The sequence below is a fragment of the Diabrotica undecimpunctata genome, chromosome 1 (genome assembly GCF_040954645.1).
Source record: "Diabrotica undecimpunctata isolate CICGRU chromosome 1, icDiaUnde3, whole genome shotgun sequence".
NCBI lineage: Eukaryota > Metazoa > Arthropoda > Insecta > Coleoptera > Chrysomelidae > Diabrotica > Diabrotica undecimpunctata.
The window spans coordinates 179,561,804-179,589,696 of record NC_092803.1 but is presented as its reverse complement, the minus strand read 5'-3'; the positions used below and the strand labels follow the sequence as shown (position 1 = coordinate 179,589,696).

Below are 27,893 nucleotides of genomic sequence, written 5' to 3'. Positions count from 1 at the left end.
GGTTGCTAACCTCTATTGATGAGGACGTTATTGAAACAAAGAAAAGAAAAAATGTACTTGTTGTTAAGCTCTTTTTAGCCAGTATTTTATTTTTGGTTAACATTAACATAGTCAGCAGAAATAAGCAACTCCTCTGGCAAGTTTCGTTTTCTTTTCTTTTTTAATTTATTATCGTAGTTCTTTTGTATTGGATGAAAGTATAGTATTAAAAATTGTTCCAATTTATTGTTAAAATAGTTTACCATATATTAAATATTTTTTGTTTACTTCATTTTTGTTTTGTATCACTAAAAAGAAAGCCCCTCCTAGAACAGGGTAAAAAACAAACTACAGAAAGAGCGTAATAAAAATATCAACAAAATTTCATGAAAAAAACACAAGATAAACAAAATTAAAAAGCAATAAACAAAATAAAAATATAAAAAGTCTAGATCTACAACGGCAGCTAACAAAATACTAATTCACATTATAAACAACTAAGATGAAATATAAACAAATAACATAAAAAGATTATAAAAAAACACAGGAATATTGTGCAAGACTTTATAACTTAAAACAACAAACACCCCAGGAAACTACTTTTAAAGGCAACTACAACAAAAAATCAGTATACATGAAATCAAAAAATTACTGAAAGAAAAGAAAAAAAAACATGTTACCAGGAAAAGATGCCATATCCGTTAATATATTGAAGTACGAAGTTGTAATATCAAAAAGATCTAAATGTATATTATATAAAAAATCAAAGCGATTGTTTTTTTTTTATTTTTGCTCTAAACGTCATACAAACTGATGCTATATAAAAAATTTTATTTCAAATTTTTATACTAAAAGGTATAAATAAAACACCCAAACGGGCTAAATCACAAATACAAAACGTTTTCGGAATGTAAATTCCATCATCAGTGTAACAAAGTGCACATGCTATGAGCCACTAAAATATATTATGGGTGAAAATCCTTTAAATGTTATAAATTTACAAATGTGTTACATTATATGTTATTTAAAACTAGGATGTTTAAGTTACCGTTGGAATTGGTAACATGGCAACGTATGGCTCTACATCGGTTAATTATTGGTCTTGAGACAAAGTGTCTTCGAGGATCTGTTGATAACAACTCTGTTCGAGGACCAATTCCAACGGTAACTTAAACATCTTAATTTTAAATAACATATAATGTAACATATTTGTAAATTTATAACATTTAAAGGGTTTTCACTCATATATTTAAGTGGCTCATAGCATGTGCACTTTGTTACACTGATGATGGAATTTACATTCCGAAAACGTTCTGTATTTGTGATTTTTACCCGTTTGGGTGTTTTATTTATACCTTTTACTATAAAAATTTGAAATAAAATTTGCATACTTTGGCAAATGGTCGGTTTCGAAGCTAGGATGTTAATTCTAAAATTTTATCTTCATTAAGTTATACCACATTTTGACCATGATACATTGGACTAATTTTTCGTCGTCTTGATCTTTCTATATAATATATAGAATGAACAAAGAAATTTGTTACTTATTATTTTGTAAGGATGTAAACTGTAAATACTGAACAGAGGTTCGGAAAGGAATTTCTAAATCTTTGTTCAGTGTCCAGATTTTGAAAGAATCTGGACACTGATCAATTCCAATTTCAATACATTGAAATTCAATTGAAAATAAAGTAATACTCTAGTTGTCAGAGACGAAAATGCTATTAAACTTCTAAAATCATAAAAACAAACTAAACGATTTTGCTGAGAATGTCAATTTTGGGAGAATTTTACCCCTAAAACCCCCAACCATAGAGGCGAAAAACATCGATTTACCAAGAATATATACGCCGTATAAAAAAATATTTCAAACAAGAAATGCAGCTAAGATAATTTTGAATAAGAATGAACCATTCTCTCAGAAACAACGCTTGAAGTGACTGGCAATTTTAAATGTCTGTTACGCGCGCAAAATCAATTTTTTTTTAATTTGTATCAACTCGACGGTAGAAATTCAATATCTTTTATTCAGACTACCCTATCGACAATATCGACAAAAATAAAACTGCAGCTAAAAGGTGAACAGCGCATCTTTCGTATGCAATTTTTGGATTTTACCGCAAATGAAGTCAGTTCCTATAAAGCAGTTGATTATATAAACATTGCGCATTTTTTACAACTCTAATGAAATCAATAAAATTTATCACTTCCGGTGGCTGTTGAATTTTCATTATTAGGGCCCAATCTTCAAAACCTATAACATTAAATTTTGATTTTAAGTTTTAACAACAAATATGAGTCATTTGAAATATGCCTAATAATTGCTAAATTTAAACTTTCAGACTACAAAATTTAAAAAATTGATTTCGCGCATTTAAAATCGCCAATGGCTTCAAGCGTTTCTTCTGAGAGAACGTTTATTCTACAGAAAAAGCGCTAATAAACCTTTTTGTTCAGAAGTAACTCAGCTATACTTTTTTTTTAAAACATTTCTTTCTACGGTGTACAGATTCTTGGTAAATCAATGTTTTCTTTTACCCCTATGGTACCCCTAGGGATATTCTACCCCTCTACGAGAGGGGTTTTAGGGAGATGTCCGAAGGAAAGTGTGACAAACCTTTTTGCATCTCTTTTGGGGTTCAAAAATGGAGAATCTCAGCAAAATTCAGCTCGTTCGTCTCGTTTTTAGAGATTATATTTCTGTCATAATATTGGCAATACACCAATTCTATTTGAAGATTTCAAGTATGGAATTTTCAAAATAAGATGGATGATTATGTTTATATTTAAATTTTGTTTTACTTGAAACTTACGTTTTCTGTGGCACTAAACTCAACAAAATTTTGCTAAAATAGCAATTGGTCTTACACTTTTCATAACCCACTTGTTAGTCAAAACAAGACCGGTGATATATCCATATTTCAATATTAATATGTAAAATATTTTACAATAATTAAATTAATACTAACACACAAAATTAAAAGATAAAAATTGGCACATTCTTGTAGTATTTTCTAAATACATTCAGCACATTTTTTAATTGGCATGACGCACATTAAAGTGTATTTGAGTGTTATTTTTCAAAATTATACAAAATTTAATTGTATGTTCAACCAGAGACGAAATAGCATTTGGTATAAAACTAACCAACAATTATTTTCGTAGATTTGATTTTTTGGTATTCACAATTATTTACAGTTGCATGTTACGAACATTTTTCTCCTAAACATGCGAATGATACCTTACACAGAGTTTTGTTTTTGGTATGCGATAAAATCCATTTGCTTTTTTTAAATATTTTTATATCGGTGTGTATATAGTTAAAGCGGTGGATGTTGACTTTTTGACTTAAACCGTAGGAATTATATATAGAAGAATAAAAACATTTAAGGAAAAAAGACAGTTTAGATTTGATTTCACGTACAGTGCGCCTGTGTATCCGCTTATACGTATTTCGCCCTAAAAGGGTTCTTCAGAGACAGATATTCACAGTCGCTCTGAACATGAAAATAAATCTTTTCTGTCTTAGGAAGCAACTCTAACATGGCTTCGTATAGACGCAAAAAGCGACATCTGATATTAAAATCCGTAAACTAATTTTCGAAACCAAATTCAGATTTTTGCTTTAATCTGTGCCTTCTAAGAATTACAAGGCAAAACAGACGTTGATAAAGATGTTATTAAAGACATGAAGTATCTAAAAATTACATTCCACAACATATCTCCTCAACTAAGCAAAAATCCTTAACGAATTGGTTTCCAGTACTCGTACAGAGTATATCGGAATAAAAGGAAAAAAGACAGTTAAGATTTGATTTCACGTACAGTGCGTCTGTGCATCCGCTTATACGTATTTCGCCCTAAAAGGGCTCTTCAGAGACGGATATTCACAGTCGCTCTGAACGTGAAAATAAATCTTTTTCGAAACCAAATTCAGATTTTTGCTTTAATATGTGCCTTCTAAGACTTGCAAAACAAACGTTGATAAAGATGTTATTAGAGACATGGGAATCCTAAAAATTGCATTTCACAACATATCTCATCAACAAAGCAAAAATCCTTAGCGAATTGGTTTCTAATACTCGTACAGAGTATAGCGTAATAGAAGGAAGAGGACGAGATATGTTGTGGAATGCAATTTTTAGATTCCTTATGTCTCTAATAACATCTTTATCAACGTCTGTTTTGCCTTGAAATTCTTAGAAGGCATAGATTTAAGCAAAAATCTGAATTTGGTTTCGAAAAAGATTTACTTTCACGTTCCGAGCGACTGTGAATAGTCGCCTCTGAAGAGCCCTTTTAGGGCGAAATACGTATAAGCGGATACACAGACGCACTGTACGTGAAATCAAATGTTAACTGTCTTTTTTTTTTCTTTTATTCCGATATAATCTGTACGAGTACTAGAAACCAATTCGTTAAGGATTTTTGAGAAGATATGTTGTGGAATTTAATTTTTAGATACCTCATGTCACTAACAACATCTTTATTAACGTCTGTTTTGCCTTGCAATTCTTAAAAGGCACAGATTAAAGCAAAAATCTGAATTTGGTTTCGAAAATTAGTTTACGGATTTTAATATCAGATGTCGCTATTTGTACCTATACAAAACCATGTTAGAGTTGCTTACTAAGACAGAAAACATTTATTTTCACGTTTACAGCGACTGTGAATAGCGTCTCTGAAGAGCCCTTTTAGGGCGAAATACGTATAAGCGCATACACAGACGCACTTTTCGTGAAATCAAATCTTAACTGTCTTTTTTCCTTTTATTTCGATATAATCTGTACGACTACTAGAAACCAATTCGTTAAGGATTTTTGCTTAGTTGAGGAGATATATTGTGGAATGCAGTTTTTAGATTCCCCATGTCTCTAATAACATCTTTATCAACGTCTGTTTTGTCTTGCAATTCTGAGAAGGCACAGATTAAAGCAAAAATCTGAATTTGGTTTCGAAAATTAGTTTACGGATTTTAAAAACATTTACTTCTAGTTAATGTTTGTACTGTTAGATTTTTCATACGGAAACAACATAATAGTCCAGGCACCAGGGTTGTTTCGTTGCCCATTAAATTCCTTGGAATTTCATATTGTAATCTATGTATTTTGACCCGCTGAATTCAAATTTCAAACATGCTTTTGCGTCGAAAGTAGCTAAAACTTTTTATAAACAATTAAATAGTTTAAATTATTATTTTTCGTAAACTAAAAAATATAAATATTTTAAACAAAAAGCCATTTGTTCTTTTAAAAAAATCCTACAAAATCATATTCAGTAAATCTTAATTCAATATATCAAACCGGAGGTATTGCAAAATTATTGCAAAGCCATTTCAAAATTACAGCACTGAGGCGATTGTTCACATGTGATTTAGCTGGACTTTGAGTGAAAGAACATTGTAATAGCTCAAATTAAAGGAAAAACTACCATCTTTAAAACTAAACCTTACTTATAATATTTTTTTGTTTAATTCGCAATAAGAAGTACACGAGACTTTCGTTGACAAACATAGACATTTTTCTAGCATGTTCCATCAGTACAACTAGGGGGCAAGTCCTCCAAATGCGGTAAGAATTCGTATAATTTTTTGTATTTAATAAATTATTTTTTGTTTCCCATCGAAAATTTTCTGGGATTAAAATATTTACTAACTTACTTATTTAGTGGTGAACTTAGTGGTAAAGTGTGCGCACTAAAGCGGCATAAACACACCGATTTAATAACTAGATTTTAAAATGAGACTGAAATAGATATTAAGTGATTTTTAAATATTATTTGAAATTATAATTATGTTCTGATGTTATTGAATGGTAAGTTAAAGTTCTTCGTCCATTGAAGTTTCTCCTACATGACCAATTTGTAAAAGACTTACTGCTCCAATGAAAGGAAGAGATTTTTAAAATAAACGGGGTTTAAATAAAACAAAATTAAATTACTTGATAACTGAACAACTGTAATTAAAACAAAATATCGGTTTTTCTTTCTGTATGCTGAAGAGCACTCTTTGGTCTTTTCGCCTTATTTTATTTTATTTTCTTTTATATATGGGATATTAGTATGGAAATAAACTACAAATATTATAAAATAGGAAAGAATTGTTGTTTTAGTCTTTTTGAAACATAGTATAGAGGTCAGTTTCTAGAACTTTCTACAAAGTTCAAGACTGATTTCTTATGTATTTTGAACCGCTGAATTCAAATTTCAAACTTGCTTATGCGTCGGAAGTAACTGAAATTTGCTATAAAAAAATTTAATTGTTTTAATGATAATAATTCATAAACTAACAAAAATAAATTATTCTTACAAACTGTCACCTATTTCTTAAAAAAACTCCTACAGAACGATGTTTGGCTTGATCCAATAATAATTATAACCGGAGATATTGCAAAATGATTGCAAACAATTGCAAAATTAGTAAAAATGCAATTGTTCACTTGTAACTCGGCTGCATTTCGAGTAATATAACTTTAAGATAGCTGAAATTAAAGTAAAAACTACCAGATCTTAACTATAATCGAAATATTATTTATATAAAGTTATAACAGTTATTAATGGACATTTTTTATCAAAAAAGCCATATAATTTGTTCATAAGGTTTTTTAGCTACTTCTTCTTCTTAAAGTGCCTATCCGTTCCGGATGTTGGCGATCATCACGGCTATCTTTACTTTGTTTATTGCAGCGCGGAACAGTTCAGTGGTAGTCGTGTTATACCACTTTCGTAAATGTTGAAGCCAGGAAATGCGTCTTCTTCCCGGTCCTCTCTTACCATTTACTTTCCCTTGGAGAATCAGCTGGAGAAGGCCGTAACGTTCTTGATTTCTCATTACATGTCCTAGATATTCCAACTTTTTAGTTTTGACGGTCATGAGAATTTCACATTCTTTCCCCATTCTACGCAGGACCTCCACATTAGTAACTCTGTCAACCCAGGATATACGTAAGATGCGCCTATAACACCACATTTCGAAAGCTTCGAGCCGATTCATAGATGCAACAGTCAGTGTCCATGCTTTCATTCCGTAGAGCAGAACTGTGAATATGTAGCAGTTCAATAGACGGCATTTTGTTTTTAATGATATGTCTCGACTGTTGAAAATGGTTCTCATTCTAACGAATGCTGCTTTTGCTTTTATTATTCGCTGTTTAATTTCTGTTGAGTGGTCCCATTGGCTATTTAAATTGGTGCCTAGATATGTATATTGCTCGACTCTTTCGATATTCTGTTGGTTGATTGTAAGTTGAGCGTTTAGTATTGGTTTTTTACCAATTGTCATAAATTTGGTTTTCTTTATGTTAAGAGCTAGTCCGTATCTGTTGCTGACTTCTGTTATGCGATTTGTTAATATCTGTAAGTCATTCAGATTATCGGCAAAAACTATAGTGTCATCTGCATATCTCATGTTATTCAACCATTCACCGTTTATTAGTATTCCTTTCGCACAACCGTCTAAAGCGTCCTTAAATACCCATTTAGAATAAATATTGAACAACAATGGAGACAAAATACAGCCCTGTCGTACTTCACGTTCTATTGCAATTTTATCAGTTAACTGGTGTTCTATTTTGATTTTGGCCGTTTGATTGTAGTAAATGTTTCTGATAATTCTAAGATCTTTGTTGTCAATTCCAATTTCTTGCATTATAGTCATTAATTTGTCATGTTTTACTCTGTCAAATGCCTTATCGTAATCTATAAAGCATACGTATATGTCAAAATTCACATCCCTGCATCTCTGAAATAGCACCTGTACAGCAAAAAGGGCCTCCCGTGTTCCCAGAGCATCACGAAATCCGAATTGTGTTCTTTTTAGTTGTTCCTCACATTTTGTATATATTCTTTTGTGGATGACCTTTAGAAATGTTTTAAGTAAATGGCTTATAAGGCTTATAATTCTATAGTCTTCGCACTTTCTCGGATTGGGTTTTTTTTGGAAGATTTATAAAAGTTGACACTAACCACTCTTGGGGAACCACGCCCGTATCATATATACTGTTAAATATATTTGTCAACCATTGTATGCCATCATAGTCCATAAGTTTTAAGAATTCTGAGTGAAAATTATCAGGGACTACTGCTTTACCATCTTTGATGCTTTTGATGGCATATTTTACTTCTTCGACTGTAAATGGTGGTCCAGATTCGCAATTGGTGTTTGTTGTAATACCAGTGTTACTTCGTATATCTTCAAAAGTTTTTTCTACGTATTTAATCCAAATATCTCTTTTATGCTCTATTTCCAGTACTATATTTCCCTGATTATCTGTCAGGAATCCAGTGTTCTTGTGTTTATATAAGCCTGCCGCTTATTTATTCTTTTTATGGAGGTTAAATGAATCATGTTTTTGTTGTAATGACTCTATCTCTGTACACTTCGAGCTAAACCAATTTTCTTTTGCTATTTTAATAGCCCTTTTTATTTCATTATTTATGTTGTTGTAGTAATTCTTATTATCTTTAGCGTTTCTTCTGTCTTTCATCATACATAGAATCTCCTCCGTCATCCATTCCTTTTTATTTGTTCTTTCAGGTTTTAAGTATTTCTCTGTTATTTCTTGACTTACTTTGTGCAAATTTTCTAGTTCTACATATGTGTTATCTGTTTCTGTACGGGCCCAAAATTTTTCTGTACGAGCCCACGTTTTTTCTTTTAGGCGTTTTTGTACCTTTTCCTTTACTGTTTTATTTTTCAGTTGGTTAATATCGTACTTCATAATTTTTGGTCTTTGAACTTTCTTTAAACTAAGTTTCATTTTGGCGATAAGTGGATTGTGGTCCGAATTTTTTAGCTACTAAAACTTTAAATTATAGCAATATTAAATATTAAATTAGACAGTGATATTTTACGATCCAAGACAAAGAATTTTGTATATTACAAGTATGCCTAAGTACATTTTTTAATGTCATAAAGCAGCTATAAAGTGCGCGCGCGTTTTAAGTACACTTAAACGTCTAGAACCGTATAACTATGAGAGTTATGCGCAAAGCGGAATAAATTATAATTACATGTATGAAGCAGATAGGCGTACTATTTAAGCCGCGCAGGTCAAAAGGCAAAATGCGCCCAAGTGTCTATCTTTCTACTTATAATATGTCAAGATCGTGAATTTAAAAAATAGTTTCTATGTTTTAATTGGAAGTATGGAAAATAATATAACTAATTTGAATTTGTGCATTATTTGTCAAAAAGATAAACCTAATCTTAAATTAAGCAGTACAGAAAATGGTCGACATTATGTAAGTTACTATACGATTTAAGATTCGAGTGAAATACTTACAAATTTATTTTAATTAAAGGCTTACCTCCAACTACAGAGTTAATTTCACTACATATTTTAAGGGCAATTTGTATAATTTATATCCAAACAAACAGTTTAAGTAAATTAGTAAATATTTTAAACCCGTACAGTTTTCGATGGAAAACAAACAATAATTAGCTAAATAAAAAAAATTATACGTATTCTTGGAGAGACTATCAAAGAATGGAGAAATATTGTAGAAGACTCCAAGTCACATAACAAATTGTAAAACCAAAATGTTAATTCGGACTGATTCATCACGGTAAATTAATCGAAAGAGCCCAAAGAAGGTGGAAATTACTTCGCTGGGAGTTTGGCTGCTACGATAATGATCCATGTTCCATTAGCTCCCCGCTTAAACCCCTGTTTATACCTTATCGAAAGCTTTTTCAAAATCTATAAATGTCACGTAGTTTATTGTATTCATGTAGTTTGTCTATTATCTACTTATTTATCTCCTCTATTCTTTAAAATAATACTACAGATGCTACAGGAAGGATAAATACATTTCTACTACCAATAATTATTGAAGAAAACGTCGGCTTTGTTCCTAAGCGTTGTAATCTTCTTCTTCAGTGCCTTATCCGGTCCAGATGTTGGCGATCATCAAGGCTATCATGGTTTTGTTGACTGCTCTGCGAAACAGCTCCGCTGAGGTCATCCCAAACCATTGTCGGAGATTTTTCAACCACGAGATACGACGGCGTCCCGGTCCTCTTCTGCCAAATACTTTACCCTGCATAACAAGTTGAAGAATTCGATATTTTTCTTCGTTCCGCATCACGTGGCCGAGGTACTTAAGCTTACGTTGTTTAATTAAATTAAGCACTTCTTTTTCTTTTGTCATGCGCTGTAGGACCTCAACGTTGGTGACATGGTCCACATAAGATATTGGGTCCACATAAGCGTTGTAATAGAAAACAATTATTATACGTACGAGGACAGATCACTGAAGAATTAAGCACACTAAACATCACAATATATATTTATCTCTTTGATTACAGCAACGCCGTAATTGTGTTAATACTATAACTGCAGAATATCAAGAAATGGTTAAGACACATCATAAATCATTGTGAAAGAAAGGCCTCCTGTAGATATTTCTAAGTATTATTGTATATTATTATATTATATCTGTTTCTGTTCTGCGCCTCCAATTACTCACAATTATTTTAAGGTCGATGGTCCATCGCATTAGGGGTCCTTCCCGTTGGTTCGATAATGTTTTTCACTTTAGGTCTGTGGACTTCCTCGTTGCTTAGTCTATTTCTCAAGTCGTTCAATTTTCTGAACAGTTGAATTCTTGGACAAACTTTACCAGTCAGTAAAAAGATCTTGTTTATAGGAAATTGTTTGAGGACGAAACGCAAGATCTTTTTACTGACTTGCAAAGTTTGCCCAAGAATGCAGCTCTCCGGAAATTAAACGATTTGATAAAAAGGGCAAGTCTGATAAAGAAAATACTGTCAAATATTGTGTATGGCCGATTGAAACCATATGCGGAACAAATAGTTGGGGGATATCAATGTGGTTTCTGCCGCCAGAAGTCCACAATAGATCAGATCATCGTCTTGAGGCAAATCTTGGAAAAGACTAGTGAATTTAATATAGACACACATCATCTTTTCATTGATTTTGAGAGTGCCTATGATAGCATCCATCGAGAATTTCTGATCCATGCACTGAAAGAGTTTAATATTCCAACTCAAATCATTGATATAGTAAAAGAAACACTTAACGTACAAAGCAAAATTCGAATTCAAAACGCACTAACAGATACAATCCATGTGAGAACGGGCCTACGACAGGGAGATGCCCTATCCTGTATTCTATTCAACACCACATTAGAGAAAATATTTAGAGAGTCAAAAGTCAACACCAGAGGAACAATAATAACAAAAAGTGTATAAATATTGGTATTTGCAAATGATGTTGATATCATAGCTAGAAGCGAAAAAGAGATGATAGAAGCATTTAATGCGATAGAAAGAGCGGCACAAAACAGTGGCCTAAACATTAACGAAATAAAAACCAAATACATGAAGTCCAACAAATCTAAAGCGTGAAAAATTTTACATATCTAGGTTCACTAGTTACCGCAGATAACAATGTCAGTAAAGAAGTTAAGAGAAGAATACGTATCGCTAACAAAACTTATAATGGACTAATTAAACATCTAAGATCTAACATATCACAAGAAAAACCAAATGCAAAATATACAAGACCCTGATAAAACCGGACCTTGTATATGGATCAGAGACATACACTGTCGAAAAGCAATGAGAACCTATTAGGTACGTTTAAACGAAAAATCCTTAGACACTTATATAAGGGGGTGAAAGAAAATGACATACAGCGCAGAAGATATAATTTTGAACTATACATAGCATACAATGAACCCGAGGTCATAACATCCATAAAGATCGGACGTCTGCGCCGGATGGGCCATATTGAACGGATGTTGGAGACTGAAACACCAAAACATATAATGAGGCAAACACCAGTAGGGAGAAGGGCAAAGAAAAGACAAAAACTTAAATACATAGAACAAGTGGAACAAGATCTGAAAACACTTAAGATTACTAACTGGAAAAACAAAGCAAGGAACAGAACAGAATGGCGGAAAATCCTAGAACAAGCCAGGACCCAAAAAGGATTGTCAAGCTACTGATGATGATGATAATGGAAAAGGGCAAGTTCGGCAAAAGTTTATGCCTATATAATCCCCGAATTAAAGAAAGAAATACCTCGTTTTGGTTAAGAAAATAGAAAGAAGGAGCTGATTAAAAACTTATCGCAAATCTATTTCTCAAGCTTATTTCAACCATTGATCCCTCCATTTTATATTGTGTCTTTAATTTTTCTGCTTAAGTTTTTGTGAGAGTTGTTTCTGTGAGTTTCTGCACAGTATGTGAGGACTAGTAGAATGCACTGGTTGAAAGCTTTCCTTGGTAAATCGATTGGGACATTTTTTTAAATACGTCTCTCTTTTGCCGAATACAGTCCAACCTAAACTTACTCTTCTGAGTAGCTTACATATCTGGTTGTCTCGCAGTAATTATTATTTAGTGGCCCAAATATACATATCTTGCCACAACTTCTATGGGCGATTTCTCGAGTTTTATTAAATTAAAGGACCTATTAATGGACAACATTCCTCATCGTTTTTGTTTTCCTTATCCTTAAACCTACTCTCTGTGTTACTTGCTCTGGTTGTTGTAGGATAACTTTAGCTTCTCCTAAGTCGTCTGTTGAACAGTATCATCGGCACATCGAAGGTGATTTAGTTTAGATGATTTGTATCGATATTAATACCCTTTTATTTCCACTCTAATCCTTTAAATGACTGACTCCATGAGCGTTATAAATAGTTTTGGCGATAAAGTATCTCCCTACCGTACCCAATTGCCATTTTTATCTTATCAGTCATGCAATGCAGGTTTACATTAGTTGTTGCATTTTCGTATATATTTCAAATAATATTTGTGATAGTTAGATATTTGCGCTTTCTGATAGTGCTTTTAAGATTTGTATCAACTGCTTTGTGGATGTCAACAAAAATAAGAACCAAAAGTCTAGTATATTCGATAGAATGTTAGATATTATGTTGATAGACCAAAATCCTACTTGTTCTTTTGACTTTTAGAAATCGAGTTTTACCTATTTACCATTATTCAGCTTGTATATGTGGTTTAGTAAGCTAATGTGCCTATAGTTTTTACTATCTAATTCATCTCCTCTTTTATCAAGAAGGATTGTAACCCAATTTTCCATTTATTTGGGAGGTTTTCGTTATGCAGGCATATTATATCTGATAATCAAAGTTCTCATCATTATGGCCGATTTTAATGCCAAGATTGGAGCTGAAGATAAGACACAGTACATTGGAGCACATGGACTTGGAGTCAGAAATGAGAGAGGAGACCTCCTAGAAAAATTCGCAGAAGACTCAGAACTAGTTGTCACCAACACATTCTTCCAATTACAACCTCGCAAGCTGTACACGTGGAAATCACCTGAAGACAGACCCGGGAGAATTATTAAGAATCAAATAGACTACATTTTAGTAAATAAAAGATTCCGAAACAGCTTTACATCTGTCAATAGTATAATAAAATAAAAAATAGTCTCGAGTATAAAAGAGTAATCAAATTTTCCACAAGGTATACCGACCACATCGTCTCAACTATTGACGTTTTACTGTCAGAATGTGCAAGATCGAGATAAGATCGAGAAAAATAGAGAAATATTGACAAGATCATCTTATGATAATTCATAATAATACCTGTGTCAGATTAGCAATTAAGAATTTTTCTATTACTTGTCTCACTGGAATACATAAAAATGTATAATTGTCTAAATCATTTAAGATCAACTGTTTTAACTTAACGATACCTATATGAGATGTAACAAATAGGGCAAAATATTATTATGTTATGGATAAGAAACTTACACCAGCAAATCACACAGAGGTTCTACGCTGTCAGACATATGCCTTTTTCAAATATCTCCATTTCTACTTGTGACTTCATATGTGATTTCATATTCAGTCTTTCAAAATACAGCTGAGCCTAACTCATTAAAGTCTTTTTGTTTTATATTGTACAACCTGCAATTTTTGTATTGACGTTTTACTCTTATTTTGACGTTTTTTTAATATGTCTTTTAGTTTACCATATGTCGCACATCCTAAAGCTATTTCCTTGACAGTATATACCTTTGGTTGCCTCACTTATTTTTATCTGATGAACCAGGTAAATGTAATTGTATACTATTTTAGTATGTGTTTATTCTAGATTTAGCGGTTTACTATGTATTGATTTTAGTTCTATTCATAGTTTATTTTTAAGCCCACTTTTTGATTTGTAATTCTTGCAACATTCCCTGGGCTTCTTTTAGGTTATGCGTTACTAAAACTATGTCATCTGCCAACCGCAGATAATATAGTCGATGATGATTCATATTGGTTAATGTTAAAATATCGGTACTATATTACACAATTCCTTGAGAGCTGTTAGCACATCGTTTTAATTACGAAATATTTTTTTATGTTGACAAATATTAGGATTAGGAGAAGATGCATTCAAAGTTTAAATATTTTTATTTCGTAACGATGCCTTTTATTCTAAATATATTAGGAAAGAATACCTGCCCAAAAAAGGAATCATAGATTCATGAATACATATACTGGGTTGGACAGTATATGAAGTTTGTTGTCGTCATATCAATTAAGTTTTTGACTTTATATATTCTATCACCTTCAGGTAATTTGCATTATAAGAGAAATGTAGCTCACTAAGTAAAATTGTAAATCGGTTTCTTGATATGTAGTCGCTTACTTCACTGGTCAACAAATAGTTATCTTTTTTCCAGTAATGTAAAATTTAAGGTAATCAATTTCACATTTGGTGAAGTCCCATCCATAATACCAATCCAAGAAATGTGCGGATTTCTTCATTGTTAGTGAGAATCTATTGATACACTCGAGAACATCTTTTAACATTCGGAAAATTTAGTCGTTGAATACTGTAGCGATTGATTTCTTGAACAATCATTGAAATAACATTATCATTCAAGAATAGGTCAAAAAAGTCAATTGGATTTCCATTGGGTAAAGTCATGGTAATACCGGAAATTATACCTACGTCTTCATTGTTTTTATTCTAGATAATATTTTTAACTTTTAAGGCGTCTGATCTGCTCCAATCAGATCTTCTTCTTCTTAGTGTGCCTATCCGTTCCGGATGTTGGCCATCACCATCTTCTTCTTCTACGGCACTACAGCCCAAAATGAGCCTTGGCCTCCTTTATTTTTTGCCTCCACCCTTGTCTGTCTGTGGCTGCTCTTCTCCATACACGGACTCCTAAAAGTGCTTGTGCGTCGCTGCTTACTGTGTCTTCCCAGCGCTTTCTTGGCTTTCCAACTGGTCTCTTTCCCTGCATTCTGGCGTTCAGTGCTCGTTTTGGTAGCCTATCCTCTCCCATTCGTATCACATGTCCGGCCCATTGCAATCTTTGTATTCTAATGAAGTCTGACAGGGGTGTTTCCTTATACAGTTGATAGAGCTCGTTGTTATATCGAATTTTGAAGATTCCGTTTTCCCTCACAGGTCCTAGTATTCTCCTCAGTACTTTTCTTTCGAATGTGTCGAGTTTGTTTTTGGATGTTTCTTTCAGGACCCATGCTTCGCTGCCATAACATGCTATTGGCCGAATTAAAGTTTTATAGATTCTCATCTTTGTATTTCGGTGGACACTTTTAGACCGAAATATATGGGAGAGGGCAAAATAAGCTTTGTTTGCCTGCGTTATCCTTTTTCGTATTTCTCCATCCTCTGCTCCATCGGCATATATTTCTACTCCCAGGTATGTAAACTTTCCAACCGTTTCAATGTCATCTTCATGCATAATGTTTTGTGGGATTATATTTCTTCTCGTCTGTACCATTATTTTTGTTTTTCATTATTTTTGGCCATCACCATAGTTATCCTAAAGTTACTTGGATCTATTCGAAAAAGTCCGGTTGTAGACGTATTGAACCACTTCCTTAGGTTTTAAAGCCAAGATATTCTTCTTCTCCTTGGTCCTCTCTTTCCAAATACCTTGCCCTGAATAATGAGTTGAAATAAGCTATATCTCTGTTCAGTTCTCATCACATGGCCAATCAAATCAGATACAGTACCTAAAAAATAAATAAAAAAAGTTAATGTAATATTCTACTTATAATCATCATCATCATCATTAGCATTACAGCTCGTTATGAACCAAAGCCTTCTTCAGAACAATCTTCCATTCGCCTCTGTCTCTGCCAACTCTTCTCCATGCTTTAACTCCGATGGATTTTAGATCATCTTTTATGTTATCTTGATACCTAAGTTTTGGTCTTCCTCTGGCTCGTCTTCCCACTGGTCCTCTTCGGTCGAAAATTTTTCTGATCGTTGTTCCTTAAAACTTCTGTATAACTCAAAGTTGTAGCGCCTACTCCACAAATCCTGTTCTTGGACTCTTCCATATATTTTCCTTAGAATTATTTTCTCGAAACGTTTAAGCAATTCTTGGTCGTCCTGTGTAAGTGACCACGTTTCTGACCCGTATGTTAACACTGGCCTTATTACTGTTTTATATATGGTAACTTTAATTTTTCTGGGTAGTTTTGGGGCCATCTGTTTCCTTAAGCCATAATAGCACTTATTGGCAAGCACTATTCTTCTTTTAATTTCTTCGCTGAAATTGTTGTCTTTGGTCAGCAGCGAGCCCAGGTAGATGAAGGTGTCCACACCTTCCAGTTCCAGATCATCAATTAATAGTATAGGTATCTGGTTGCCTGATCTAGTACAATACATATACTTGGTTTTCTGTGTGTTTATTTTGAATTCCATTCTCAGTGCAGACGCCAATTAGTGATCGAAATGGTTCGATCAGAGATTCTGTAGACCTAGCAATAATGTCTATGTCATCAGCATATTCGACCACTTATACAGATTTATTAAAGATGGTGCCATTCGTATTAATATGGCACCCTCGAATTATTTTTTCTAGTGCAAGGGTAAATAAGAGACACGACAGTCCATCTCCCTGTCTCAGTCCATTTTTACAATGGAAGGGTCTTGAAAAGTCGTTTTGGATTCTGACTACACTCTCTACGCCTGTGGGTGTAAGTTCCGTTAGTTGAACAAGATGGAGCGGCATTTAAAATTTCACCATAGCCTATAGAAGTTTTTGTCTGTTGACTGAGTCGTATGCGGCTTTGAAATCCACGATTATGTGGTGGGTGTCGACTCCGAACTCAAGCATTTTTTCAAGAATCTGCTCGACTGTGAAGATTTGATACGTTGTTGATTTATTGGGTCGGAAACCGCACTGGTAGTTCTCAACTATTTGTTCAGCATAGGGGATCAATCTTCTGTACAATACGTTGAACAATACTTTAAATGTCACGTTTGGCTAATTGGCTATGCCAAAGCCATTATACAATAAAAATACTTTAAATGTCACGTTAAGTAGGGTGATGCCTCTATAATTATCACACACCATCATATCTTCCTTTTTGTGAAGAGGATGCATTACATCTAATTTCCAGTCCGCTGGCGTTTCCTTCCGTTGCCAGATTTCGGTTACTAATTTATGCATGTGTTTAAAAGGGTGTCACCACCATTTTTAAAGAGTTCGGCAGGAAGATTGTCCAAACCATGGGCTTTGTTATTTTTCAGTTTTGAAATGGCTTCTCTGATTTCTTCTTTGGTGGGGGGCGGCTCTTGAGCGTTTTCATCCATTTCAGGCAAAGTTTCAATAAAGTAAATTTATATTTGGTTTTCTTCACGACTGTCGCTAAGCAGTTCTTCAAAATGATTCGCCCACCTGTTTAGTATCCGTTTTTTGTCACTAATTATGAAACCATCTCTGACTTTACATGCTGTTATTCTAGGTTTGAATTCTTTTCTGCAGCTGTTTATCTGCTGGTAGAATTTTCGAGTCTTTTTTATTGTGGTGGTTAACAATCTCGTTTAGAGCGTTTTCGTATGGCTCTTTCTTTTTCCTTCTTAACGTCCTTTTTTCTTCTTATCTAAGATTTCATAGTCTTCCAGGTTTGATCTTGTTCTGCGATGCTGAAATCTCTTATATGCTTCATTTTTCTGTTGGTTAATGGATTTACATTCTTCGTCAAACCATTTTTCGTTTATTTTAGCCTGGTTAGGTTTTAAAAAACCTTTAGCCGCTGTATGGATAGCTTTCTTGCATTTGATCCAGTGTTCTTCTATACTTAAATTTTCGTCAATTCTTGTCAGCTCTTCATTTTCTTCAAAATTTTACTATAGTTATCCCTAGCGTCTTATAATAATTTCATAAAGATGACCTGTCAAGAGCAGTGTATTTACTACCCTAGGTAGATTAGCAGTCATTACTCGCTGTATTACTCAACACCTAGTAATTATTGTTGTAAAATTGGGGTCTACATCACTATCATCAAACTCGCTTTCACTTCCTATAGAAGGCGTAGGAATGTATCTGTATAATCGTAACATACGTTCTGTTTCTCTGTCATTCATCTTGCTGAACCGTCAGTCAGCTAAAAAGGGGTGCTATTCCTATAAATAGTTAAACACTGGCAAGAGTCGACCGCATCAACTTCGTGCCGAATCGAGATGGACACGGTTAAATTAGATTAGTCAGGTCTGTGAAGCCATGAGTACCATATTGATTCACATAATATATATTTGTATATTGCAAAAAAATACTATAGAAGACTCAAAATAATATATCGATAATCAAATATTTAAATAAAAAGCCGATTTAACAAACAATACGGTGTAGTCCCAGGACCGATATATTGGTTTTCCCAAACAAGATTATGGATATGGAAATGTGCACCATATTGGTGCACATGGCAGTGAACCTGTAAATCCTGGATTTAAAATCCTGGATTAAATATTGTGTATTTGTACACTATTAATATTACATTTTTTGTTGAACTACTTTATTTAAAAGAATCTGTGATTTAACTACAATATTTTTATATCCTAAAAACTCAATAGTTTATTAGTTACTTCTTTACTGCACATCAAAAGTATGTCTGATGATATTCTTATCCTATAAATATAATGTTCCAAATAATTCAACACTCTAGGTCAAATATTAATGTGAAGTTCTGGATAAAATTATTTTTGGATACCTTCCAAGTTTCATATATGCCCGAGAAGACTTGAATTTCATTTTATTTGGGAAATGTCGCGAAATGAAACTTTTACGATCTCCTTCCATTTTCGTTAAAAGTGTTTCGCTAACTTGTAATGCTCATGACTACTCCTTAAAAAGAATAACTTTAATATACAGGAAAATAGTTACCCTTTATATTTATATAACGAATTTTAAGATTGAAGTAAAAATTTTAATAGTTTATTCTTCCTGATTTTTATTTTTGTTAACAACCTGTATTGAAGTAAAAAAATTTAATTTTAAAAATTATAAATAAGATCTATATTTCAAAATTATTAACCGCTTTTAATCCTTTATCTGGCAACACCGTAAAAACTTTTTGAAAAAATTTGAAAATAAATTTTTGTAGATAATGTGGCCTATTATAGTTGACATAAAAATATATAGAAACTGATAATTAAGATCAACAAATGACTTTGAATTAGTTGCCTACAAGACACAATGCCGTATAATACTCTTTAGTCTGTAGCTTGAAAGCAACATTGCTATTTATGTCACCTTTTTTTATAAATTGAAAAATAAAACTTCTATAATATCCTTAATTAAATTTTATTTTAAAAACGTCGATATTATTTTAATAGGAATAAGCCACAATTGAAGGTTACAATAAGTTTATTGACGTTTCAATTTCTTATGGAGTACCGAAAGTTCATAAAACGAATATATTATTTAGACCTATTTGTAGTACCATTAATTTTCCTTGTAGTGAACTGTCAAAAATTTCTTAAATATTATACAACCATTTGCAAATAAAAATAATACATTTATAAAAAATACACAACATTTTTTAAATAAATTATCAAATATTGAATTTAATTCAAATAATATTTTAGTAAGTTTTTGCATAAATAGAGTCTTTACAAATGTACTATTAGATAAGATTTTGAATATAGTCAAGAAAAAATTAGAGGGTTATGATACATTGGCAACTAGAATAAGACTAAATATATCAGCTATAGTGGACTTATAGACATTATGTAGTGATAATACATACTTTATCTTAAGAAATATTAAATTCTATAAACAAAATTTTGATCTAGCAATGGACTCTAGTTTATCTCCATTATTAACCGATATATTTATGGAATATTTTGAAAAAAAAAATATTTCTAAACAAAATTTAAAAGCCACAGTATGGTGGACATATTTAGATGACGTATTCTAAATATGGCCTTATGGATAATGGAGTTGTTGGACACATTCCTGAATGATATAAACGATAAACAAGAGACAATAACATTTACCATGGAAAAGGCTTGTTTTAACGAAAATTAGTTCTTGGAGGGAAAACATTTGTTAACATATGTTTTATTTAAAAATGATTATCGTTTATCGTTTATAAATAAGGAATTTTCAACAGTCAAACAAATAGAACAGAACAACTTAGAACGAGATCGTACAACAGGGAAATACGTACATAAAAGGATTATCAAAAAAACTAAAAAGGATAGAAAATAAATTCAACACTTCAACAATGTTTAAAACAACAAACACATTGAGATCTATTTTATCTAAAACTAATCCTAATAATGAACGAAAATGAAGAAAGAATTGTATTTATAAAATATCTTGCGAATGCAATCAGTTTTATTTAGGTGAAACATAAAGGCCAATAAATGTAAGAACATCAATCTTATATTAAAAATAGAGAATTTGATAAATATCAAATATGTAAACACGCATGAGGAGTGAAGAAGTAACGGAACGAATACTAGCAGGCAACAAAACATACTGGGGATATCATAGGCTCATGGACAAGAACTTATCCAGAAACACAAAACTGAAAATATACAAAGTTTCAATCAGAGCAGTAGTTACGTACGCAGCTGAGACAATGTACCACACGGAAAAAAATGAAGAAAAATAGAGAATTTTTTAAAGAAAAATCCTCAGATAGATTATGGGCCCGATAAGAATGGACAACGGAGAAATGAGACGTAGAATGAACCATAAACTAAGAGACATAATGACGGGAGAAGATATAGTTATATTTATTAAAGCACAGAGGCTGAGATGGCTGGGACACATAGAGAGAAGGAAAAACGACCTACTGATTAAGAAGATCACCAGATGCAAACCAGCAACTGAAAGACCAAGGGGAAGACCCAGAGAGAGATGGAAGGACCAGGTCATAAGAGATATCAAAATTCTGGAAGTAAGAAACTAGAGGGATCTATGCACATATCGAAAAGAGTGGAAGAAAATTGTAACGAAAACCAAGTCATACAACAAACTTTGACAACATACAAGTGAAATGAGGAGTGATTAACCGCAATAAGCGAATCAGAGCGCTAGCTCTAAGTAAGAGCGGCAAACAGTCCACCCAGAATAAAAAGCCCTAATGATGATTTTCATGTAGGGTCTTGCAATTATTTTGTTAAACAATCCAAGCGTTTATTGCATACATATCTGTCATCCATGGCCATATCGTAAGAAATAAAGAATTAACGTTATCGAGGCTACCTAAATACTTCTGCTCTTGAGTAGAGCTTCATTGTAGTTATCGTATTTATGCCACAACAAGTACTCGTCAATAGCACTTATTATCAAACCATTTTACTATAGCTTTAGCGACCTCGCAAAAGAGGGAGTGATACTATTTTATAGTTATTAATTCGACAATAAATTGCTTATAGCGAGAAAAGAAGAAATGGAAATTTGATATAAATATTAATAGATTGACAGAGTAAGTACAAGTAAAAAAGAATAAAAAGATGACAAGTAAAATAGTAAATATATTTAGTACCTAAGCTTGATAGCACAAGCTTAGGTACTAACAGACCAATGAAACGAAGGGGCAACACAATAGATAAACCATTACATCCAGGAATAGATGAAAAATAATATATTGTCAGAACAACGAATTAATTGAACAAGAGGTGGTAGATAATATATGCAGTATGCATCCATTATGGATTTTCCAATGTAAAAATTTAAGTAGCTTTTCTATATAACCCTGATATCTGTTACATCGTTTCATAACGGTTTTACAGAATTAAATTCTTCTATCAAACTCGTCTTTTTATAGGTCCCAGACCAGATGGACGATGCCACTTTTTCTTTTTTAGCACTCTAACAAACAACAGGTAATTGGTGGATATTATTATCTAATGCGGACCTGCCTTGATCTTCTGCCAGAGTCCATACTCCATCTTCACAGCGAATTATAATTAAAATCTCGATTAGTTCTGTTTCTGTAAGTTTTAGTTTTGATAATTAATTATGTCGACAGAAAACTCGAACAGTAAGAATTTGACAACTATTCTAATTATTTTTCTCATGCCGTCCTTATTAACGAAGGTTGGCGACCACATTTCTAAAACTTTCTCTGTCTTTTTCAACGTGGAATAATTCGTCTACAGTCATGTTTGTCCAATCTCGAATATTTCGCAGCCATGACTTCCTCTTTCTACCTATTCCCTTTTTGCCATCGACTCTACCCTGCATGATGACCTGCAGAAGACTCTATTTATCATTCCTCAGTATGTGTCCAAGGTATGCAGTCTTACGTACTTTTATTGTTTTCAATTTTTTGTCTCGACCCATCCTTCTCAGCACTTCCTCATTGGTGACCCTGGCAGTCCATGGAATTCTCAACATTCTCCGGTATATCCACAGTTCAGGCTTCAAGCTTCTTAACTATTTGCGCATTTAACGTCCATGTTTCTACCCCGTACAATAGTTGGGACCAGACGTAACATTCAACAAACCTCAGTCTCAGCGCAGTATTAAGATTTTTGTCATAGAACAATTGCTTGAACTTTAAGAACGCTGCCCTTGCCATTTCTATTCGTACCCTGATCTCTTGGTCTGGATCTAATTCTGTGTTTATGTAAGCTCCCAGATATTTATATTTTGTCACTCCCTCTATTTGCTGTCCACCAAGGGTAAGTTGTTTATTATTAATTGGATTTCTTGATACTAAATTAATTTGGTCTTATCGGTGTTGATGTTAAGTCCCATTTGAATGCATTCACTATTTATTGCATCTAGTAAAGTTTGTAGTTCTTCTATACTCTCAGCCATAATTACCGTGTCATCTGCAAATCTCATGGTGTTTACGATTTCTCCACCAATTCTTCTTCCCTCTTTTCTTTCCCATAAGGCTATTCTGAGTACGACCTGTAAGTACACGTTGAAAAGCGTCGGAGACAAGACGCATTATTGTCTGACCCCTCTCGCAATCGGTATATTATTTGTTTCTTTATCATTTACCTTTACTCCTGCTTTCTGGTTCCAGTATATAGCCTTAATAAACTCAATGTCTTTTTTGTCTAAATTGATGTTTTTTAATTCATCTATTAACTTCATATGCTGCACTCGGTCAAAGGCCTTTCTAAAGTCTATGAAGCATACATATGCACGCTTGTTATATTTCCGATATTTCTGCAAGAGTATCGTCAACGCAAATAATGCTTCTCTTGTACCTATGCCTCCTGTGAAGCCAAACTGCGTTTGATCAATCTGCTCCTAACATTTCTTATAAATTCGGTTTTGAACAATTTTCAATAAAATGTTTAAAGGGTGGCACATTAGGCTTATCAATCTATACTCATTACATGATTTGTGATTGTTGTTTTTTAGTAGCGTTAAAAATATCGATTTAAGATTCATCTGGGATGTTGCCCTCTACATATATTTGGTTGAGAATTCGGGTGAGTCTCTTTGTATTACCGTCATCTAAGGCTTTTAACAGTTCAACTGGAATTTGATCAGGACCAGGTGCTTTTCCTTGTTTTGCATTCTGTAGAGCATTCTTTACTTTTGAGGGTAAAATTTGTAGGTATTGTTCTTCTTCCTCTATATCTTGTTCATTTTCCCTCTCGTCATGGAACAGATGGATTATTATATTGTTCCCATACTTCCATTATTCTGCACTCTTCAGTAAGTATTCCTCCATTATTATCTCTTGTTATGAGTTTTCTTCTTTATCTGGTGTTGCCTGTAAGTTCTTTCATTTTTTTATGTAAGTTTGAGGTGTCATGTTTGTTACTGAGTTCTTACAGTTCCTGGCATTCCTTGTTCATCCAGTCCTCCTTAGCCTTTCTTATTTCATATTTGATTTTATTCTTGATGGATTTATATTTATTTTAATTTTTATTTTTGTATTGTCTTTTTTCAGTTATTAGCTCAACTATTTCCGGTATCATCCAGTCTTTTTTAGTGGTTTTCTCTTCTTCGACTAGGATCTCTTTTCCCGCTTTTAGTATGGCTTTTTTCATATCTGCACATTTCACGCTTCCTTCAGTTAATTTATTTATCTCTGCGTTTAGTTGCTGTTGGCAGTTGTCGTCTTTTAGGTTTTTGATATTAATTTTGGTAGTTTTAACTTTTTTTTCGGTTTTCTGAGTTTAGTTTAATAATAACGTCAACACGTTTGCTAGTAATAGATTATGGTCCGTATCTGCATCTGCGCTTGGATAGGTTTTTGCACTTTGTACTCCATTACGAAACCTTTTGACAACTGTTAGTTGACAGATTTCTAGATCATTGACAATAACGACCAGTCAATGAGAATACTAATTTAAATATTATTATATGATATATATATATATATATATATATATATATATATATATATATATATATATATATATATATATATATGTATATGTACATAGTTTAGTAACTGATAAATGATTAACACAATAAATTTCATTATAAAACCTGTAGGCACTTGTCAAAATTATATTTTTATATATCAACTGGAACAGACAATTGAATATTTTATTACAATTTTATTAGTACTACATTTGTTTATTGTCGTTCTTAATTCTATAGAGTAGATGATCATTTAGTTAATGCGTTCTTCATGGTGTATTTACCATATACATAATCAATCACAATGTTTCAATAATAACACTGCATGTTTCTTGCATGATGTGTCATGCTCTGCACGAAAAATAAAAACCTAATTAACACATCGTTTCTTCCGCACGCTGCGCCATCTTCAGTCTGCAGAAGCAGGTGAGCGTTATGAGTATGAACCTCAGCGCGAAGCTGGACGAGCTGCAACGTGGCGACCGCCATCTCGAAACGACCGTTGCACTCTGCGAGATCCGTACGCAACTCCAAGAGTTGACTAAGTCGGTGGAGAGTTGTCAATCGGAGGTCTCGGAAGTGAAGAGAGACATGGTGGCGATAAAGCACGAGCTGGACACCGTCCAGCAAGTTAAAGAAGAAATAGAGGAGCTACGGGAATACGTGGACAGGTTGGAGGAGCACACTCATCGACGAAAGTTGCGTCTTCTCGAACAGGTCTGTACCAGTATTTAAAAAAATTAAGTGTATGTTAATTTCATATGAATTTTCCTATAATAATGTAAGTTTTTGTGGTTTAGATCCTAAACTATTACCAACCAAGTGCAATGGTCATTGCCCGTTTTACTAACAAATTTAAAACTTATTAATTTGTAGAATCAATTTTAATAAATTTGGACATAATAACATTTGTAGAGTTTATTTTTACAGTTCTTAGTATACAAATTTTAAATTTTGTAATATTACTGATTATAATACTGCTTAATATAAACAATATACAGGGTGAGTCATGAGAAACTTTACATACTTCTACCATATGTAGAGTCATTCAGGAAGCATATCATGTGGCCACTAAAATATGTCAACTCCTCTTCTTTATTAATTAACAGGGTGATTTGTGTAATTGACCATTTATTTCATTTTACTGTAGTGTTTATACGGCTCATTTGATTTTTTTAAATTTTTGCATGATACAGTATACTACTATCAAGCATTCTACTGGTATTAGCTAAACTAAAAAATTCCAGGACTGGCTTTGGAAAAATTAATTTAGGGATTCGTATTAAATATTACACCCTGTATATATATTTTTTAAAATGCAATAAGTGATTTTCAAACTACATAAATAGCCAATGAAAACGACATATGCGACAATGTTGTCGCACTTTTATTAAATTTTTAGTGAACGATCAAATCTTACCAAAAATAGAACAACCATAATGAAGTATCAAATTATAAGGTAATTAATTTAAACAAATGTTATAAATTTTAAACATTTTAATTGAAATGATAAACTGAGTCACTGCACAACAAAAAACAGTAACTACTAACAATAACGAAGAACAATTTTAAAAAAACTAAAAATATGTACATAGTTATGATAAACCCATAAATTAGAACTTCATTTATGGGTTAGAATTAGCTTAATTTATGGTACTAAACTTAATATTAAACCCATAAACTGGAAAAGATACAATAATGGTAACAAAATAAAAATAATTCAAAATAAATTTTCGAAATGGAACCCTGCAGCCTGTACACATTTTTGTTGCCGAATTGTTAATTGACGTATTGAATTACGGATACTCTGGGGATCGTTTCTAATAGTATTACAACAATGTATAATTCTATCAATTAATTGTTGTCGGTTATTAATATTCACTGCGTAAACTAGTTGCTTCAACTGTCCCCAAATATAGTAATCAACGGGATTGAAATCAGGGGATCTTGAAGGCCACGAAATAGGACCTGCACGTCCTATCCACCTGTTGCCATAAACATTATTGAGATGTTGCCTCACTGCCAGTAAAAAGTGTGGGGGTGCCCCATCATGCTGAAAATACATCCCTCGGATAGCAACGTTCGCGTTGGCAAGCAAATTCGGCAAAATATTTTGTAGAAAGTTCAAATAGACCTGCCCTGTTAAAGGACCATCAAAAAAGTGAGGACCTACTAATTGGTTATTTATGACACCAATCCACACGTTAACCGAAAACCTTAACAGAACGACATTCTCGAATAGCATGAGGATTTTCTTCTGCCCACACATGTGAATTTCGTGAATTATTTATCCCGTCTCTGGTAAATTGGGCTTCATCTGTAAATAGTGTCCTGTATAGCGTTGGTCGATTATTGTTAATTCATCTACAAAATTCCAACCTATCGATCTCATCTCCAGCATGTAGTCGTTGAACCATTTGAATGTGATATGGGTATAGATTATTTTTTTGTAAGACTCTACTTACTTTTGATTGAGTAACATTGAGTTCTCGACTTACTTGTCTAGTGCTTATTGTAGGGTTCATAGTAACGGCGTCCATAATGTCATCTTCCTGCGCTTCATCTACATGTCGCTCTGTTGTTCCACTAGGAAAAGTGCCATTTTCTCGCAAATAATTAAAAACTGACCCAAATGTTGGATGACTGGGAGTTCGACGATTAGGAAATCTCCTGCGATATTCTCTACTAGCAGCCCTACCATTCCCATTACAGAATCCATAAACAAATATTATGTCTGCATATTCTGTGGTCGAAAACTGATGTGGCATTTTGAACGAAAGTAACAAAAGCTCTACCAAAACTAACACAATGTACTTAACTTAGATATGACAGAAGAAATATGTATTCTTGTACACATAAATAACAATTGATAATGACAATAATGACAATGGGCATAAAATATCAAGAAACGTCAAACGGTCAACGCCAACCTTCATTTTAAACTTTTTTAGATTTATTTTTATTTAGTACAGTTGATGCAATGTATTATTATTTGACATAAAATTTTAATCATTTACAATCTACAAAAACTAATACATACAAGAGGTTTGACTTTTTAATCAATTTAATTTATTATTTATCGAAAATAATGCCCCAATACGATCTATGAGTAAAAATTTAAAATTGAAAAACAATTGATTCTATCGTAGAGATAATACAAAGTGACAGTGAAGATGTTAATTTTCTACGTATTAGATTATGTTGTAGAAACTCATTTTAATTAAAATGTTTGAAATTTATAACATTTGTTTAAATTAATACCTTATAATTTGATACTTCATTATGGTTGTTCTATTTTTGGTAAGATTTGATCGTTCACTAAAAATTTAATAAAAGTGCGACAACATTGTCGCATAT

At 32.9% G+C, this 27,893-nt stretch overlaps 1 protein-coding gene across 4 annotated transcripts in view; it reads left to right on the top strand.

Annotated features, from left to right (window-relative positions):
• The window catches only part of Glut1 (Glucose transporter 1), a 481,871-nt gene that overhangs the window by 161,780 nt on the left and 292,198 nt on the right, over positions 1 to 27,893 (top strand). For 2 of the 4 annotated variants that reach the window (XM_072520663.1, XM_072520662.1), the window contains exon 1: positions 24,957 to 25,253. The exons of the other annotated variants lie outside the window; for them this stretch is intronic. In XM_072520663.1, coding sequence (XP_072376764.1) covers positions 24,972 to 25,253 — 282 coding nt within the window. In that variant the 5' untranslated portion in view covers positions 24,957 to 24,971. Of the gene's footprint in view, positions 1 to 24,956; positions 25,254 to 27,893 lie in introns of those variants that run through there. 4 annotated transcript variants of the gene reach the window in all.